Raw genomic sequence first — 20,310 nt, 5'->3', positions numbered from 1 at the left:
TGGTGGGGGAACACATATCACTAAGGATATGTGTTTCCCAGGTGGGGGAACACTTATCACTAGGGATATGTGTTTCTCAGGTAGGGGAACACATATCACTAGGGATATGTGTTTCCCAGGTGGGGTTTCACATATCACTAGGGATATGTATTTCCCAGGTGGGGGAACACATATCACTAGTGATATGTGTTTCCCAGGTGGGGGAACACATATCACTAGGCTGCAAAAACCTTAAAGTAGCTGGTGATAGCGCCAATTGCTGGTGCATTTTGACAACCCTGTGATCGTACTAGTAAGGAGAATATGTTCAACAATCAATACCTTTTTCAGTCACTCTATCATTTTCCTTTGTCATACAAACCATTGTGCTTGACTGAGTAGTGTGACAGTAAGGAGAAGTAAAATGTGGCTCACTCTTGAAGTAGAGTAAACTGGTTTTGTCCTTAATTTAAAAGCTGGCACATTCTTTCAATCTCTAGCCAGAATGTTATGGGGACACAGTTAATGTTTTAGTAATAATATTGTTGTGTTGTTTATTAAAACGTTTGTTTACTGCAGAATGAACAAATTGACAAGACTCTCTCAGTGTTGTTACAAGAAGACGAACAGTTTTCAAACGAAACTCTGAGGTATAGATTTGGGAAAAATCATTTGATTAGTGAAGTAAAAGTCAAATTTATAGGTTTAGCACCTGGTGAACACCCAAAAAATTAATTTCGTGGCCAGGCTTGTCTACATTTATCTACATGGTTATATGAACAGTACATGTTTTAACAACTTAAAAACCTTTCACGATAACAAAACATCTTCTTTCTACTGTCAAAGTTTTACAAACAGGTTCGCGTTTAATGTTGATGTTGCATTGCATGTAAAAACTATTCAAAGTTATTATTTCTTAATTTTTTTCCCCCATGCTCTAAAGCCTTGAAAACATCTTTCTTTCACAGAAATGAGGTCAGCTCCCTGCAGACAGAGGTGCAGCTGATACAGCAAAGACTCCAAAAAATTGTTTCACAGAGGAACAAATTGAGGTACATGTACAGAGAAAGCGATTGTTCTGGCAGTAATCAAACTTCTATAGTTATTTTATACCTTATTAAACTCATCCCCAATAATAATATTGATGGAATTACAATCTGGTGCTTTGAAAACTAGCGGTAGAGGCCTGATTTGGGAAACAACCTTAGCAGCCCACACAGAACAGTATACCTCTGGTGCATATTTTTTGTCATACCAGTCAGGAATGGTCCCTTACCTGCTGAGCTAAAATTCAGGGAAAACACCCTAGCAGAAAGCAAGACACAATCTAGACCAGCTGTTCACTTGAAAATATGGGTGAAAACACTGGCAGCCTTTACAAATATGGCAACATTTTAAAAACTTTAGATCTATTACTATAAAAGATCCAAGAGGGCAGATTTAAAAGAGAATTACATTCGTTTGTATTGTAGTAAAAATTGAGAGCTGTTTTTGTCATTTCTTGTAGCCTCCATCATGCTGGCATAACTCACAGGCTTTCAAAACTAGGTTCTGTGGTTCAGGAAAACAAACAAAAATACAAAGCCATTCTTGAAACCAGCCAAGCTGACAACACACAGGTACTGTGTGAATAAATTTACATCTATTCAAGTATTGTGCATTGCAAGTTGAATCGAATTGAATTTCAAATCTTATTAAATCTGAGTGTATTGTATTTTCTCCGTAAACTAAATATCATCGTCATTATTGTCTTTATCATCACCATCATCTTCTTTATTATCAGTATCACCTTTTGACCATTATTATCAATAATAAAATCATTACATGATGTTCATGTTATGTTTGTTTCAGATGAATTCTGCATTAGAGAAGTTAGAGCAGTCTGTCTCTGAAATGACAGCATTATACTCTGGACAAGAAGGTACATGTATATCTGTTGTAGTTAAATCCTTCCTTAGTTCAATATAGGTGTTCAACCTTGTGGGATTCAGAATACCCTTTGTTTCCTCATCCTATTTATCCATAGGAGAAAAAGGGAAATTCTAGATTATCCTCAACTTCGTTCCCAGACAACCCTGGGAACGAGGTTGGATTATCCTTAGAACAGATGTAACCCACAACATATCATGCTAGTGCAATTTATAAATTAAGTTAATTTTATGTACAACCAATGGTAATTTTTTTCTAGTTCTTGCAGTGTGTTAGGAAATGAAATGCAAATAATCGTTATTATTATTCGAAGCAAATTTTTCTTTCTTTTCATTGGCCGAGAGCCCACCACGTGAACTGCAAATAACAAATAATGGTCTGCTCATGCGCAATGCGGTCCAACTGTGTTTGGCTGCAAATAACATTCTGCTCATGCGTAAAGGAAACCGTGCTTTTCTCATTCTTGCGATCGCTCTTCCATGAAAATGGCAGATCGCGTCGCTTCCCGAAGATATTCATTAAAAAAAACAAACCCGGTGATCGAATGATAAAACATTATTATTGAACTCGGTTATCGCAAAATATTGTGATTTGTCAGTGTCTCGTAGATCACGATATTTTGCTCAACCTCGTTCAATAATTGTTAAATATTTTTCACTCCTTGAGCTATAGCATACAACAGTTGCTGTGGCTTTGGCCCATAGGCCATGAGTACAGGGACAAATGCGATCAGGGACAGACTCACTTGTACAATATTTTTCTCTTTGCCTCAACTATTTTATGGCCTGATCATTTAACGGCATGAGGTGCTTACATACACCATACTTCTTGTTATTCTTATGACTGCTTGAACACATTAATTTTGTTACATGACAATGATAGTTATATTATGACACCTCTGTAGGTTCTACTTACTCTGTGACATTTTTATCACAACTGTCCTATGACAATTACTATGAATCTGAGGAACGATTCACCGGAGAACTTACCGCTTACACAAGGAAACAGTTCTTTGAGGTATGACTTGATAGTCAGTGTTAAAAGCGCAACTACATGTATACACTTTTTCCAATAAGACCATGGCAGATACTAGTAACAAACAAGTACGAAATGCTGAGGGAACCCTCCATTAGAATAATGGAGCCCTTCTAGGTGGGATTAGGGATTCTAAAACTGGTTTAATGTTGAGTTATAAACACTTGAAGCTAAAACAAAGGGTTTTACCGTTGCTATGCGTGCAGGCCCAACACAATGGAATTTAAAGGAGTTTCTTATTTCCCACATCATGGGCCAATTATATATTCATGCAATGAGAATAATGATGATAGACCTGTACAGTGGAACCTCGATATAACGAAGGGCCAAGGGACTGGCAAACTTTGTTCGCTATAACAAGGTTTTGTTATGTCAAGGTTCTTTTTCATTATAATTTACTATTATTGGGACAAAGAAAATCGTTCGTTATACCGAGGACTTCATTATATAGAGGTTTGTTATATCGAGTTTACATTGTACACCACAGTAACCACTGGATCATTTGATCTTGAGAAGTACGTCAGCCAATGATATGCAACATAACTTTATACATACATGTAGGGTATAGCAGAGATGGCTGGCAGAGAGGAAAAATCAAGATATGAGTTACTGGAAATCAGTGATCCCTCAACACTTCTGGTTAGAGGTGAGAACAAAAATTACCATAAACATTACCCTTACATCATAAACCAATGTCCCATCAATGTAAATGGTCATGAAAATAGTTAAGGAAATAATTACCTCTCTACAAGAATGCAGCACGTTTTTGAAGCACTTGCATCAAGTATAGCACTGAAAACTCACTGAAAACTGTTACAGTTTTCTGATTATTAAAGCATACATGTATGTTAACAGAGGTTCATTTTTTTATTAACTAGGAGAAAACAATGAAGTCAACTTCAATGACTGTCAAGAGCTTGCAAGACTACAAACTGTGTAAGTGAATTCTGTGATTTTATATCATCTTTAAAAGTAAACAGCTAAATCAACAGTACACAATGCAACCTTGTTTCTATGAATCACTGACTCCGGCAGTGAATCAAAGAAAGACTATCGTCAACTCGTGGGTACATTGTTTAGAAAATAATCAAGTAGTTATCACCTCTGGTTTTCCCACAGTGAATTTTAGGAAATGATAGAAATTCAGATAATAAATATACTATCCTTGTTCTGGAAACACAATACTTTTCTTTCTGTTTATTGCACTTTAGTAACAGTTATTTAAGTATATATTTAAAAACAAAAAAACAAAAAAAACAGCAAAACAAATAGGCAAACAAGACAAAACAAAAAAGAAAAAAAAAAAAAGGGAAGAAAGGAAAAAGAAGGTCTCAGCAGAATTTGAACCCGGTACCTTCGGGCTGACACGATCTCACATAGCCACTACGCCATTGAGGATGGTCACGTGATTTGGCGAAAAGTCTCAGTTTTAATGCCTTTTCCATGGAACTTCCGCCGGCAAACGACCGGGGCAAACGATCGAGCCATACTTAACCGATTGAAAAAACGACTCGAAGCAATCGGATGAAATTAAGGCTTATTGAAACCAGGCTACTGACAGTAAAAAACAATGTAAACGCATTTCATGGCAATGAAAGAACATAAGCGATACAAAGCCGACACAAATCCTCCGCGAAGTAGGATGCAAAACATTAGCTTATGTTTTCTTAACTCGATTTCCGCTGTTATTTTAAAGGTAATGCTCAAACTCACATCCATTTCCCCCCGTGATCTTGGGGAGCCCTTAAGAAGAAGAAGAAAAAGAAGTGCCTTTATTTACCACACATTTCACCAGTCCGTATTTTATAGTCCGTATTTTATACCCAGTCCGCAGTCCGTAGTCCGCAGTCCGTGTTTTATACTGACCGCCATAAATTCATTCATACACATAACCTACTACACTACTACAAGGTAGGAGATCAAGCCAGCGTCGAAGTTGAAGGAGTCGAAGAGAAAATGCTCATCTTCTCGTCAAGTTTAACGCCTGGACGGATCAAAGGCTTTTGAATCGTACTAATTTGAAAGATTCCTGCGTGTCTTAAATTTGTTAAGACCTCTATCCTAACCGTGCTGTTGCGCACGATGCACGCTTTCAGCGAGAAATTTGATGCTACCGAACTTCGGCGAGCGCGTGCTTCTTTGGAAACGATAGATCTTCGCGCTCTCGAGTTCGGACCCGATTAATTACGAAGTGCGTCTACTACGAGTGAGCGAGTGACTCATTTGCATATCTCAGTCCCTGCAATAACTCGTGGTACGCTCGCGCGTACCCACGAGTTAAAAATGTTAAATGAGCGTGAGTTATTTATTTACTTATTTTTGTGTGTTTGTTCAACACTAGGAAAACACATCCTTTTTTGTTGGAATCCTGTAAAATTCCTGGGTGTCCTGTGTAACCAACTTAAAAAACTTTCAGGGTTTTTTTCTTGCTTTACTATGTATTAATTCTACACCATCTTTAACAATGTTCTTTAGAAAGGTGCAGATTTACATTATGTAGCTCTTGCTGGTTTTACACCTCTTTACGTGAATGCCTTAATAAGCTATTATAACCTTGCAGTTATGCTTCAAGTGAAAGTAAAAGAATTCATAACATGGCTGCCGCAATGGGAGTAAGCACAGCGCTCAAAGCAGCAGAGGAAAGATTGAAAAGTTTATCATGGGAGACAAGCCCTCTAAGCACTGAGAAACTAAGGTGATAATGAAATATATCATACATAAAGTGGAGTGTGCGCACAATGTCAGTTAATCAGACAGGGATAATAATCGGGCAAAAAAGACTGGTGAGAGACCTAACATACCCCCTATACAAATATCTTCTTGTAAGACTTTAATTTCTGTGATATTATTTTTACAGTGATGGGAACAATGATGTAACTGGTTATGGCTGCACTCAAAAAAAATATTTTGTTCAATTGTTCAAGTGCTTTTAGACAGTTGCTTTTAATTGGTTTTAAGCTTTTCATGTGACGACAAAAAATATTCATCTGCTGGCCACCCTAAAAGTGATTTCTTTTTTTTCATTGTTATTTTGATTAGTGCCAAACTGCTTGAAGTTCAAAAGGCACTTTCTCAAGTCAAAATGGAGATAGGGGAACTTTCTGAGCAGGTGCTGCCTGGGCTGGTACAGGAGCTGGGAGAGCTACAAGCCACAAGTATCCTTAAAGGGGACTATAAACTAAAGATAGCAAGACAGGATTACTTCACATCCAAGCAAGATCAGGTATCTGGGCAAAACATCTGAAGAAATAGTTGTAGAGTAGCGGGGGTTTAATTGGGGAGGGGGGGTAGTGTGGCTGGAAAGGGAAGAGGACAGAGGATCTAGGATAAACAAAGGAAGAAAAGTGTTGAATTATTACAGCACAGAGAGGCTGTAGCTGATGATAAGAAAGAAGAAGTAGTGTTTGTGAGAAGCAGGAAGACTCCCCTTTTAGGCAAAAATGATAGTTTGTCTAAAAACCTTTTATTATTTTTTCTTTAGGTTATCACTCAACTTTTGCTTCAGCGTTCCCGTCATGAGTTTCTTTCGATGGCTCTTGAAGTTGAAGGCCGTAAAAATCGCAACACTCACCGTTTATTCAGCACTTTAGAGAGCACACTTGAGGACTCAGTCAAGGGACTTGAATCTCGCTATGTATCCTGCTATCATCATTCACTCATTACTCGACATTATCCGCTAACCCTGTTACTGTATTAGCACACTGTTTAGAAACAATACCACTACATTATAATATTGTCGTAAGTCATTGCAGATTTTGGTAGATCAAAATGTAAGCTTACTCTACTATGCAGCCGCTATTTTGTCTTCACGCAACGCTCTTCCCCTCTTCCTCTGGTGAGGAATGTTGTATAACTACACAAAAAACGGCTCTGGCAAATTTAGCCTGAAGAAACGGCCGACATTTCACGACCCAACTACTGGTTTCCCCGCCGAATGACGTCTGTGGAACGGGCGCAGAAATTCCATACTGATGACGTGGCATTACTCCGACCTGGCTAGTGCTTTTGATTGGTTGTGCCGCAAGAGAAATTTGCTTCAACCAATCAGAAGCACTACCCAGAGTTGGGAAGTGACACGTCATTAGTATAAAATTTCTGCAGTCTTTCGTCAGACGTCATTTCACTAGGAAACCAGTGGTGGCATCGTCAAATGTCGGCTCTTTTCTCAGGCTCCGATAAATTAAGCATGCGATGAATCAGCCTTTACTCTAAGCGGTTTGCATAGTCGATACATTTACAGATTAATGAAGAAGCGCTAATGTTAGCTTAAATACAGTTAACTTTGCTCAAGTACGTGGGATCTAACTACAACCAACTTTAAACGTATCAGGAAGGACTTTTTCTTAACTCATCTCAGGCAGTGATGGATGAATATGCTGCTCAACCACCCCACCCCTCCAGGGGAACTATTGATAGCCGAGATCACTTCATGGAAAGACTCTACCGCGTACTTGAAAGCTCGCCCAAGGGGGAGGTAGATGGGACAAAAGAAATTTTCTTGGCTTTCAGTCAGTTAGTGGAATGGAGTCAGAAGCTAGCAGCTCAGCTCGAGTCCTTGACGCAGTCCCTGTCTTCCTCGGGCAGCAAACAGGAGGAGGCTTGGAAACAACTGTACGTTAATTTAAATTTGCTCCTTTTATTCTCTCTAGATTGCATGTAAATACATGTATCAGGTGCTGGCACGATGCGCAGCGTGATCACGTGGCCGCATGTTTAAATCCCATTCCAAGAACACATTGTTTAGAAGTGTTATTTCTATAGAGCATATTTTTCTACTGACTGTAGATTTTGGACTGCTTCTTGGATTGCTATATCCATTCTTTTTCTCTTGTTTTAGAGAGCATAACCTTCAGCAGTGTGCGAAGACAGTTTATGGGGAATCTACAACAACAAGAGGTCTACCACAACTAAGTCCCCAGGTTTGTTTACATTCTAAGAAGACGAAAACGACTACGAGTACGAGATTTTCATTCAATACTAAATAAAGTTGAACCTCTCCACAACGATCACCTTAGGGAGGGACAGAAGAAAGTGATCATTGTAGAAAGGTGGCCATTGTAGAGAGGTTTAAACAAGAGTCGATGTATGGACTATCCGCCAAAAAAAGTGGTCGTTGCGGAGAGATGACAGTTAGTGGAGATTCGACTGCAGTACCAGCGTCATTTTGGCGGGGAAACGTGATAGCCGTCGTCATTCTGCTACGAGTTTAAGCGAGAATGTCGTAGTGGAGGCAACAAGTCATCAAACATGAGAAGTTTTATCATTTTGCGATCGGGAGAGGGCTTAGCCTCCTTCAATAAAAATTAACCTTTTTAAACTTTTCTGGTGTTAATAGTAAAATGGAGCTTGCCGGGGAGTACAGTTTTTTATCAATACCCGAATAAACCTTTCGATCAAATCTCGTACTCGTAGTGGTTCTCGTTAGTGGCGATTCGACTGAAGTGCCAGCGTCGTTTTGGCGGGAAAACGTGATAGCCGTCGTCATTCTACGACGAGTTTAAGCGAGAATGTAGTAGTCTCGTCCTCCAAAACACCCACCAATCCAAGATCCTTACTTAAACAGTGCGGTGCGCATGGGTAACCCAGTATGTATCGTACCAGTGGCTATTTATAAGTGTTGTTGTGGTGGGCGGCGGGGGGAGGTTGGGGGAGGGGGGTTAAATGATACCAGTCGAGCTCGCTTCCTCCTATATTCATCGATAGATTTAATGCTTATTTATTTGTTTATCTATTATATTATAGTGTATAGCGGATGGCCTGAGGCAGTTGGATGAACTTCTTGTAACACTGGAACAGTCCATAAAAGACATCATAAAAGACTGCGAGTCCAAGAAGAAGGTATACAAGTAATGCTGCTACAGAGTTTTGGTTTGTGGTAAGTGGTATTATTTTCTTCTTGTTGCCTTACACCAGTTTTATTTTATTTTATTCTCCAGGTGCTCCGATCGGATAGCTTAAAACTCATGGAAAGGGAACTGTTTGTATATTTTTTCACGGATCCTCCTCGTCTTAAACGAGCCATAGCTGAGTTAGCAGGCAGGGTTGACGCCCATCTTGTATCATTAAAGTGAAGCCGTGGTACATAGGAATCTTGGTTAAACACGAAAACACTCAATCGCGGAGAGATGAAATAATGCTAATGTGTTTCCGACCTTCTCTGACATCTGTCGGAGAGAGAAATATAAAGGAAGAAAACGAACTTTTTCGATGGCGCACCGAACTCGTCACCTTTTTTAAGGGGTGGAAAGAACCTCTCTCCTCCGCCGAGGTTCGATGGGGCGTTATTGGATTTCTACTGCACGAAGTGAGTGCAGGCGCTAAAACCGAAAGATGCTTACAAAACAAAAAAATCGTGCAGACTTTGATTATCAACTAGAACTGATGCAACGCTTGATCCTTTCTAGTGATTTATTTCAGAAAATGTTTCTCACATTTACAACACAAGCACGGAAAGTATAGGTAAAATTCTACTCGTCCTTTTTCATTGATTACCCAAAACAAAAAAGATGTCATTTACCAAACATTTATTTCAGTGGGCTATAAACAACGATCAACTGATAAAAGCACACGTTAGGCAGTAATAACGTGCTTATTTCAGTTGCAAAGTTCCTTGCGAAAATCTACGTATCTAGCTAAAGCAGGATAAAAGAACTAATGATTCAAACTTTACAATTCGTGACAACGTAACAACAATAGCTCATAGTCCATTTTTTAAATACAGTTACCGAAAACTGGCCTGCTGCGTTGTTTGCATTTTACAATTCGCCTTACAGTTTTAAAGTGCGAATACACATGAAAGTTAGTTTTATTAATAAACACTTGATTCGACCGAGTTACCAGTCTTTAAGTGATTTGTTACATAGCTGGAAATTTTTAAGCTGGAAATTCATTAAACCTCGCTGTAACGGCGGTCAAAGGTCAACATTCGCGAGTAACGGTGCACTGTTACCCTCTGACGTCATAGATTTTGCAATGTTGCCTGCTCACAGATTTTGGCGAGAAACGGTTTCATTGTTAGATATCTGACCTCGAAATAACCAATGAGAGCGCGCGCTGTTGGGAAAAAATCTCCAGCTATACAACGAGACAACGTATAAGGCAATCCCCTTAAAATGTTTCGTTTCCCTGGTCGACTTTACTGGCAAGTGGTCTTTCAAAAAACAAACTGTTAGAAACAACGCTACAGGATGTAAATTTTATTTAAATCTATAATCAATGTGAGGTTATAACCAAGCCTTTTTTCTCAGAAACCCAGGCCCAAACATGGACTCATACTGACGTATCGGTGAAACGTTTTCGGCACGACCCAAACAATCCACTCATTAAATTCTATGATAAAAAGGACGTTGGGAAAGGAAACATTTGTGGAGATAACCTTAGTAAATCTTTGTGACCGCCTCCCCAGAAAAGGTACTTATTAAAATAGTTAAGAATTTAGAACGGGATGGTTGCCGCATAGTTATCCAGAAAAATGGGAGTTGGTAGGAGAAAATCTCATTTTTCTTTGCATTGACGTCTGTTTACAACTTAACAAGGCACTGTCGCCAAGATTTCGTATCGCTTAAAACTTCAACGGAAGTATTGGTATCAATATAATATAATCTCATTCAGGGGTGTTTGGGAAAAAATCACTCAAAACTATTGATTGCAGCTTGGTCACAGTTAACATGACCACAGTTAGTCTTTCTGTTGTCGTTCAAAGGCTGTGATGTATTTGTATTCAAACAAGGAAAAATTCATCAACAAAAGTATAAACGATCAAGTCTGTCATTGTTCGTGGTACCGATGAATGTTTCGTCATGGCTCACTCTTGAAATGAAATTCATTGCTAGCAGATTTATCCGGCGATTTCAGTTGCTTCGAATCTCCTACAGCCAGGTTCCTCTGTAAGTTCAAGGTCATCCAATATTTCGCCGCTGAGAGCCGAATGATACTATGTAGCTATAACTAACCAGTATATCAGATTAAACAGCAAAAACGCTGAAGGAAATAACACTCTACAGAAGTTGTTTAACGCTATCCCCCGGGTATCTTTGGTAATGTGACTCGGTAGGCCGCAAATCCTCTTGAGAAAACTTGGCTTCAAGATATTTTTTGACTTGAGACCCGACACGCTACGGACGATGGGATACACGGCCCCATGAGAATCAGCAACATAGTAAGATGCACGGCTGCGAGTTTCCGGTTCCTCAATCATCTGATGTGAACAAAAAATTGAGATAACCTTCAGATAACTGCATTTTGCTCATGCGCAGTGTGATGGCTGTTTTAAGCGGGACAATGGCAGCCTGTAATATACTCTCGACTTACTTCCGACAACTCGAACCTTCAAGGGAAACCGAAGAAAAGCTCTAGTTACCGGCAGCTCGAAGAAGATAGCCGGGAATAAGGAAAACACAGTTTTTACTGGACAGTGAAAATTTTAATCACATTTAATTGTAGAAATGTTAAGTGAAAATTGAAAGACACTTCTAGATTATAAATCAGAACGTAACGTAACGTAACAAAACATTAGGCTGATTTAGCATCAGAACGGGAACGTCAGTTGACAACGGCGCGCGCAAATTAAACAACTGGCTGGACCAATAGCAGAGCGCGAAATTGAGAACCGGAAAGCGAGTTTAGTCCTTTTCGCGCGCTTTCCCGTCATGAAATGACGTTCCCGTTCTGTTGCTAAATCAGCCTATTGTCTAAATGGAGCATGCGTTTTACTTTTTGAGAAGTAAAGCTGTTTCACGTTATATTTGTGACAAACAACACCAGCCTCTACTAGTAAACGATATGCCTACAGCACGTCAATGGGAAATTCAAAATTCAATGTTTCGTGCGCCAGTACACTGTTGTTTCCCGACTTTTTGAGGGCTCAAAACATGTTTCGAGTAACCGAGGGTAAAATTACAGTAAAATGTATGACGGAGATCCATGGGAAATCGAGTTTGTGTAAAGTTCGAGTTAGCGAGGGTTCGAGTTATCGGGAGTCAACTGTAATTCTACAACACAAAATGAAACAAGCATATTGCTAAAACACTTACAGTAGCATGGGCAGATAATTGATTTGGTCGCCTTTCAAAAAAAAATCACTAAAAAAGTGTTTGTGCACTCGATCGTTTCCCTTATTTTCCCGTCTATTCTTCAGCCGCTTGTGGCAAACCTAACCGCGCGCTGGGAGATTGGTACCTGATGACGTCACTTCATGAATGAGCCAAAGCAAAGTACGTTTGTTGTGTGTTATAGCGTTTTCCCAAGATTAGTTAACCTCAAACCTGCAGGCCTTAGTTGTTCTAAATGTAGAAAAATCACTATCCAGATTGGTACATGATGATGTTGTCCCTCCATGAATGAACCAAAGGAAAGTGTGTTTGTTGTGTGTTATGGCGTTTTCTCAAGATCAATTAACCTCAAACCTGCAGGCCTTAATTGTTCTAAATGTGGAAAAATCACTATTCAGTGGATAACGCAATTGGTTTCCCTAATACTTGTCCACTTGATAATTTAACCGGTGGATAGCACTATCCAAGTTTTGAACAACCGGAGCCTGAACTCTTTTGGGCGAGACACGAGATAGAGGGTCAACAATAGGTTTTTCGGGATACGGGATTTCCCTTATTTGAAGCTCAAGATTCGGGATTTTGAAGCAAAATCGGGCAATATTCGGGATTGAAAGTATACGCGCGAGTTAGAATGCCGGAAATAACCCTCAGGATTACGGGATTGCACGAACTTTTAGGTCGGGATTACGGGATCGAAGAACACTTTTGGGGACCTTCGAGATATGGTGAACTTACCTGCATTCCATCTGTATGAGTATCACAGCTGACCGATCTTGGAGGCTTTTGGCGCTTGCTCACTTGTCGGTCAAATCGGAAGATCAGCAGGCACATTGTCAGCGTCGTGAACACGAAGATGAACGAAGTCATGAGATACCAGTCGATGGCCTTCGGGTAGCTTACTCGTGGCATTGTACTGTTACTCGACCCGAGTAAGAAGACAATCGTGAGCACGGTCGTGATTCCGAGGGCGATTCGGTCTCCGATGTTGTTACGATCCATCCAGAACACGATCCAGCTCATTATGACCATGATTATGCAAGGTACATAGAAATTGATCAGATAATAACCGATTCTCCTGCTGAATGTGAATGTGACTATCATGTCTCGGTATTTACCTAAGTGAGTTAAAAACAAAAGTTGCATTTGCTTAATCTTTCTCTCCTTTCTGCGTCCAACTCCAGTGAAACACTACTGATCAACTCTCTACACCCGAAACAGAATTTTTTTCCAACCTTCTATGCATAATATCTGTAACAATAATATCGTTTAATTGGGTCTTTCTGAAAATTGGCAAGCGACATAGTTTTAATAGTCTTGCCCTTACTCCAGACCGAGTGTTCAGGTCTTTTTCTAGTCCCCTGTGTACTCTACCGTCAGTGACTTCAAATTTACCCAGAGGGGCGAGGTGTGCACGCTCCCCTTTTTTGACTAAAATTTCGTTAAAACTGCCTTGAAGTCTGTTTTCAAGAGCCTTAATTTCTGGGCACCGATGTTCCCAAGAGTTCTTTTATGTCCAAACGTCGGTCCCCTCTTTCTGATTGTTCTGGATTCACCCTCAAGATTGACTACCAAAGATTAAAATCCATTTAGGGTCCAACAATTAAAATCTTGCTATAATATACCAAAGGAGACCAAAGGACTAAGGAGGTCAACATCAAAGTTTACATTGCAGCAATCACAATAGCTTACCCGCTACATATTCGATTTCTTCACTTCTGTACTCCGTGTTGGTCAAATCAAACTCTGCAAGTTCCATATCGAGGATTTTAACGGGTTCGTGATTCTTCCAGCGGTATTCCACCATATCTAATGTATAGGCGACTTAAGAAGATAAACAAAAACTCTTAAACTCTGTTCACTCGAGAAAGATTTCGTTGTTGGGGTAAAACGAGTCGTGTAAATGGAGTGTTTACAGCGCACATTCTCGCACATTCTCTCGCGGTTTCTATTGTTCGCATGGCCAAGGAAATAAATAACTTGGAGAAAAACGCTGAGGAGTTTGGAGACGAGGGTGAAAAACGCCAGGAAAGACCTCACATCCAAGGACTCTCTTTTTCCCGTCCCCCAAGCAAGAGAAGAAAAGAGACGCTGGACGAAATGAAGAGTGCGCGAACAGTGTTCCACCGAGTGCAATTTATCCCAAGTTCAACATACAGAAGGCTAAAGTTTTTGTAGCATATTCGCCGCCTGTAAGGTTATCCGGAATCCAGGAAATTTTCACTTGTGGATTCCGGAATCCTGGGTTTTGGAATCTGGAATTCAGCTTAAGGAATCCAGAATCCCCTCAACGATTGGAATCCGGAATCCAGTTCTTGGAATCCAGAGTCCAGAGCTTGGAAGTAAGAAAACTAAATTGTCTATTGATACTTACAACTTTCCAGTATTATACTGCATTTCTGAACGTCCATTGGAAACTTGTGTAGGTACATGCGACATGATGCAACAACAAATAGCCTATATAAAGAGCAAAAGGATTTCTTGATTATTCCGCATCGAAATAGACATTTTTGCGTAAAGGTCAGTGATAAGCAAGATTTATTTCTGCCTACGTATAAGTCACTTCTTTCATTGCTTTTTTTCTGTAAAAAAAGTCAATGTTTAACTGTACAAAAATTGTGTCTTTAATCGTGTCTTAAAGTGTTCAGAAATTGTGGCTAGAACGCAAATGACATTGGCTGATTTGTGGACCTAATTAGGTTCGAATTGAATCAAAAACTTTTTTGCCCAATTGGCTTTGTGTTGTTCAAAGTTACTGTATTTAAACAGATTGAGTTAGCTAGTTTAAGTCACCTAACCCACAAACGGTCTAAGCCTGAAGCGAAAAGGCGGCTTTTTCTGGGATTGTATCATGTTTGTATATAAGGGCTCCGATGACTGACGTGCTAGTAATTGCCTTTTCCAAAAAAAAAATAGCTCATTGATCAGTCGGAGTTATAGCTTACTGAAAAAAAAGCCTGGTTTCAAACAGTTGATAAGCGTGAACTTGTTTTATACGCAATCTGTGCGTTACCTTGCACTGTAGTAAACGTCTCCATATTTAGATATAAGAGCCAGTTGGTTATTCTGGTACAACTTGTAGTCATTATTATTTGTAAAGTAAGTATCCGGTCGCCATATATCCTCTGTATCTTTGCCTTTTACTGGTAGGCTGCCGTCTAAGCGATGTGCTAGTCTCCAATCCTTCCATTCTTGACGCAAATACATTGACGTTGTAAATTCCTGCAACAAAATCGACAAACCATTGGTCAAGAGATCTTCGCCAATTGATTTTGTCTTGAAAAGCTTTGAAAGGCTCAGTAGGTTCTTGACGTGATAGACGAATTACAGCAAAAACCAAACATTCAACATTCTATCACAGTGATACGTTAACACGAGATACACGAGAGGGCAAGGAGATATTTGTGGAGAGGATTATAGTACAACGGTTCCTTTTTATAAGGTGAATGTCTTTTGTTTGAGGTGGCCGTTAATTAACGTCGATGTCCTCGAATAAAACGCAGCCAGGCATAATTGTTCAAAGATGCAGTGATTTAACGTACCAGTTGACAAGCGTTTTAGTCATGACTCTTATGATGTCATCTACGTTAATTAAATCACCTCATATTAATGAGATTCCACAGATAAAAATGGAGTAAAACTTAAAGTCAGTACTGCTGGTCATGCTCGAAATTTTATGCAACAAGTAATAATCAAGGCGCAAAGTAGACTCACCATATTTGATTCCTTTATATTTGTAAATGACTGAATAGCCATGCTAAGGTATACTTTAACAGGTTTGCCTGGAAGAGTCAAAAAAGCATGGGTAAAATGAAAAAGCGCACGAGAGCAACAGGTAACCCGGTTTCACTATAGTCACCCAGTGAGATAGGTCTTGTGCAGTGGTAACTAATTAACAAGAGAATGATGAGGTTTTCTTGTGATGGAATTCTCTCTAACTGCGACTATGAAAGTTCTTCTTTGCCGCCGCGACTTACTCAAATTTCTCGAGACAGGTGGTTTAAAAGTTCTCTTTTATAACGGTATCGTTTTGTACCTGAGAAAGAAGAGGAACATCGGAGATTTTCAGAGGCAGACGGTTCAAACTACACGGACAAATCCCATGTTGTACGCCTTACCGCAGCAGATGACTATTACTTACACATGGCATCGCAGATTTAAACTTTTGGCTCAACAGTGGAATAATACTCCAGCTCTTGGTGATCAGGGTTTGAACCAAGGACTTTCAAGTCTAGTGCTCTGGGTATCGCGACATCCGTGATGTTTTCTGTAGTAAGAAGTTCTATGTACTACCCGTACATTTTGTGCTTTGTGTTCCTATATTGGGTAAGTGTGGCGTGGCAGGCGTTTGAAAGAAAGATGGAAAAGGAAGTCGGTCGCGTGACAGTGGCGGATCCAGGGCAGAGGCCCGGGGAGTGGGGGCGTCCCCCTCTTATTTTAAGACCAAACTGAGGCCCAAGGGCCGAAAACAAAATTTTCGCTGACCGCGCTCCCCCCCCCCCCCACTCCTCCCTTATCTCAAGGTCTGGATCGGGCACTGTATGAGAACGCAAAACACGAACGCTGCCTTCCCTTCTCCCTTGCGCCCTCTTCGCGTTCTAGCGGGCCTGTTTTTTTCCCCTCCCTTTCGAACGTCTGCTGCCAATATGAAAATATGTTCCCTCTATTCTGTAAACTTGTTGCTAACAGTTTAGGGGGCAAGTGTGGGATGTTGACAGGAGTCGGTGGGGTATGTTTACATCAGTGGGATACGACGGGTGGAGTGTATCCCGTGAGAAGTCAAGGGGAGCATCCACAGAACCCCTCGGCATGTATCCACCCCTGATGTGTTTCTTCGAAAAATTACATCAGTAAGAAAAGTACCTCCAGCCTCAGGCCTTTCGTTTTTATCGTACTCAATATCTTTAAGACGCTGGTCCAAAATGGCGGACGCGTTTGGAATTTCTCTTCTGTCCATGTCGGTGCTTTCTTGGGCAGAAGCTCTGTTTTAAAGCAAAAAAATATTTCTTGCAAGGACAACCCTCACTACTCCACCGAGGTTCAATGACGTGTTGTTGCATTTCCGCCGCGCAAAAATAGCGCAGGCGCGAAACCCAAATTTTTGCGCCTGCACTCACTCTCGCCAGGCCCCTTTGAGCCTCTGTGGAGGAGAGAGTAAACAACACCCAACTGACAAACTAAGAGGCCCGTTAACCGTGACAAAAGCACGCTTATTGAAAGCAAAGAATATCAGGGTGGTGTCAGTGCAGGAGTGAAACACTACAATTTAGTTGTATAGACTTGAGGTGATTAAGAAAATCTACTGCCGTAAAAATATTTAATAACCGAAGTTTTGAGTACTCGGTTGTGGGTTAGCAACATACTCATCCACGATTGCTTCTTTTCCTCTGATAAACGGTGTGCACTCGAAAAGTCACCTTTGGACTCCCTGTACGGTGGCCTTTTTTTAATAGATTTACTTATGGAAAGTCAAGTGATAAGCAGTTGTCTTGGTTACAAAATATGACGTCATAAATGACATGAGGCTAAACCATGCAGTGCATGTTTTTTATACTTTTCCGTGAAAATTTATAACAAGTTCAGGATTACAATTGAAAACGTCTGAATAAACGATGTTGTTATTTATGAAATTCTAGCATACATAGTCAGGGCCGTAGCTAGGATTTTTGTTACGGGGGAGCATTATCGCTGGTGCCGAAGGCACGAGCCTTGTAGGGTGGTCTGGGGGTGCTCCGAAACGCTATTTTTTGCACTTGTCATGGATAAGTCTCCGAAAAGTCGACATCGAATATGAAAATGGCAAACAATTGCAAGTCACTATAATTAAAGTAACTGAGTCTAAAGAAAACAAATCCATCCACAGACTTGATGTGTCTGGTTCAATAGGTTCAGGGGGGCAGCTGCCCCTCTTCCCCCCCCCCCCCCCCCCCTTCCGATAGCTACGGCTCTGATACTTTTGCATCTTTGGGTAAGTACAAGTCTCGTTCGGAACTGTTTGGCTTTCACTCTTGAAACGAGGTCATTACAGGCTTGCATTTACCGTATATGTCTAAGGCAGGAAAGACGGCATTCGTTAAGTCTAGAGGGGTCTAAACGCGTGTACGTTTTTAATCGTGAAAACATACTTACCCAGGGCCCAGATGTCTCATGGAAAGAAGGAAAATCAGGAAGAATAATCCTCTTATGAATAAAGCTGGCATATCTATTCTGTTAAATAAATAGGATCAGTTGGAAAATAAGTGCCTTTTGCTACGGAATCGAATCCGAGATGAAGCGTCAAGTAGGGCGGCCGGCAGGTAAAGTCAAAAGTAATTTCAGGTTTGCTTTTCACTTTGGCGCCAAAATTATCAACCGTAGTCCAACACAAATGCAATTTCGTTAATCATTCTCTAGAACAAAACACACTTTTTATATATATGTAAAAACAATGCCAAAATTAACGTTGCCATTTTTGTTGATCGAAATTTTGATAAACAGTTTGACGGTCGGTTCTGTCTTTCTTGCGGATGCATGCAACCAATCTAGTTATTAGAACAATTATATACATTGAGAATTCGAGAAAAGAAAATTGATACCATTTTTATTTCAATGAGGTTGAACATTGTAGTTACTGAACTACGTAAATTGAGTTTTAGTTCTTGGTTAGGAATCTCTTTCATCATCCGTTTTTTGACCACGCAGACGTTTTTGCATGTTCATCATTATCACTTTTCTTGGACTTCGGTACCCATATTGATATTTATCTGAAAAGTTACTTCAGTTGCGAGAAAACAATGATCAAGATCTAAATCTAACCCCTTTAAATAACTTTTTGAGACCATAAATGGTCATTAAGTGAGATAATTCCTAAGCGCTTTAATTTTGTGTTTTATGTATTTAATGAAAACTGCATTTACCCATCCTAACGGTATCATAACTATCACTTATAAACCACTTTCCTCTGTTTTACTTGTGAACGGCCATTGGATAATTATAACTGATTCGGCATCAGCGCTTATCAAGATTTTCAAAAAATTTTTTACACTGTGGTTATTATAACGTTTTTGTCTCCGTTTTGTCTACTAAAAGTTTTCTCATATCTCTCATTTCCCACCCTCAAAATGCGAGTTCTTTGATTTATGTGACACGCCATCGTTAAATGTAGTGTTTTTGAAAGATAATGAAATACAGGTCACTAGATTTAAAAAAATAAAACTGTATTCGTATGAATTGCCATCGTTGTGGTCTTTTGAGTACTGAAGATAAAGCAAACAATACTGTGGAAGTGTTAAACGTAAACACATTCAGAACAAGCTGTCAAAAAAAGCTTGGATATCTTAACCCGTGAAGTCTTAGTTCTTCTAATTTCTGCATTAACGACATAACCTCACGCAAAAGAACAGAGAGAACCAAACGCAACGAAGTAAAAACAAGATAATGATGATAAATCGGCTTGAATGAACTCAGTGTTTTTCTCAAATCTGGAAATCATGCGTGTATCGAAGGACATTCACAAAAAGGATTTTGAATTTAGTGCTTGCATCTATTTATAGAAGACTGAAATAATTCTTCTTGAAAAAGCTTGAGGGATTCGAGTAAATGATTTGATTTTTGATGAAAAGAAATGCCTTACCTTTCTAATTATGTTCTGTTTAGAGCGGCAAAAGAGACTCCTCGTAACAGAAACGACGATGCTACTAAAATCCCCCAGCCTTTACAGTTAAAGGTTTTTCCTTTTGCAAGATTTTATCTTCTGAAATCACATTTTACAGACAATTCCTTTCATAGGTTGCTCTACAAATTTGGAGCTGATTCTGAGTGAATATTGAATGAATGAAAATGACTCGCCCGTATCGTTAGATTCGTTTCGTATCAGTTAAATATATTGCCAAAGAAATTAGAAGGAGAACCATAAAGAAGAAAAATAATTGAAATTTTCATAAGTTATTTGACCATGGTTATTAAGTGTCGTATTTCATAAGTGTTTTGTCGAATTAGTGGCTATCCCATGTAATGAAATATTTATCTTTTTACGTTAAAAGGTCTGTAAATACGTACCGCGACCAGAAAAATCAGCTTATTTTAAAGAAGTCTCACTCATAAAAAGTGCGAAAACACTTAGAGGGGTGGGGGAGATAATAACTTGAGTTAAATTCCTGACAATAGCCGATTAACTAAGTAGAATTTGATCCATTTTTTTTGTTAAGCATCCAATATAGCTCTTTTAAATTTCATACTTAATACCAGTACTTTAAATTTATGCTATGGAATATCGTCACACTTTAAAACCTTTTGCCAGAAAATATATCATCCTGTTCTCGCTACAGTAGCCTTCAGAACC

The 20,310-nt window shown here is 39.6% G+C and overlaps 2 protein-coding genes across 2 annotated transcripts in view; one reads left to right on the top strand and one right to left on the bottom strand.

The window, feature by feature from the left end:
- LOC140953534 (HAUS augmin-like complex subunit 3) overlaps positions 1-9,678 on the top strand; it is a 12,629-nt gene extending 2,951 nt beyond the window's left edge. Inside the window, exons 3-16 of the mRNA XM_073402940.1 lie at positions 559-629; positions 948-1,031; positions 1,487-1,598; positions 1,831-1,900; positions 2,813-2,925; positions 3,505-3,589; positions 3,822-3,879; positions 5,504-5,638; positions 5,983-6,166; positions 6,425-6,577; positions 7,301-7,554; positions 7,781-7,862; positions 8,686-8,781; positions 8,880-9,678. Of these exons, the coding sequence (XP_073259041.1) occupies positions 559-629; positions 948-1,031; positions 1,487-1,598; positions 1,831-1,900; positions 2,813-2,925; positions 3,505-3,589; positions 3,822-3,879; positions 5,504-5,638; positions 5,983-6,166; positions 6,425-6,577; positions 7,301-7,554; positions 7,781-7,862; positions 8,686-8,781; positions 8,880-9,014 (1,632 nt within the window). The 3' untranslated portion in view covers positions 9,015-9,678. The remainder of the gene's footprint in view (positions 1-558; positions 630-947; positions 1,032-1,486; positions 1,599-1,830; positions 1,901-2,812; positions 2,926-3,504; positions 3,590-3,821; positions 3,880-5,503; positions 5,639-5,982; positions 6,167-6,424; positions 6,578-7,300; positions 7,555-7,780; positions 7,863-8,685; positions 8,782-8,879) is intronic.
- Positions 9,679-10,588: 910 nt separating this feature from the next.
- On the bottom strand, positions 10,589-15,769 carry LOC140953540 (glycine receptor subunit alpha-3-like). Its single transcript, XM_073402948.1, has 6 exons — positions 15,705-15,769; positions 15,004-15,212; positions 14,365-14,447; positions 13,683-13,814; positions 12,729-13,108; positions 10,589-11,140 (listed from the first exon to the last, which is right to left on the bottom strand). The coding sequence occupies exons 1-6, from the start codon at positions 15,744-15,746 to the stop codon at positions 10,877-10,879; spliced, it is 1,110 nt and encodes a 369-aa protein (XP_073259049.1). The 5' UTR covers positions 15,747-15,769; the 3' UTR covers positions 10,589-10,876.
- Between the last annotated feature and the right edge of the window lie 4,541 nt (positions 15,770-20,310).

Source organism: Porites lutea, chromosome 12 (genome assembly GCF_958299795.1).
Source record: "Porites lutea chromosome 12, jaPorLute2.1, whole genome shotgun sequence".
Lineage (NCBI taxonomy): Eukaryota > Metazoa > Cnidaria > Anthozoa > Scleractinia > Poritidae > Porites > Porites lutea.
Note: the sequence above shows the minus strand (reverse complement) of the source record. Positions and strands in the feature narration are given on the sequence as shown.

Coding starts and splice junctions, on each gene's coding strand:
- LOC140953540 (XM_073402948.1), bottom strand. CDS start 15,746: ATGGCTATTCAGTCATTTACAAATATAAAGGAATCAAATATG. Junction 13,109..13,682: donor AGAAATCGAATATGTAGCGG/GTAAGCTATTGT, acceptor TAACTCACTTAG/GTAAATACCGAGACATGATA. Junction 11,141..12,728: donor CTCATACAGATGGAATGCAG/GTAAGTTCACCA, acceptor TGTTCACATCAG/ATGATTGAGGAACCGGAAAC.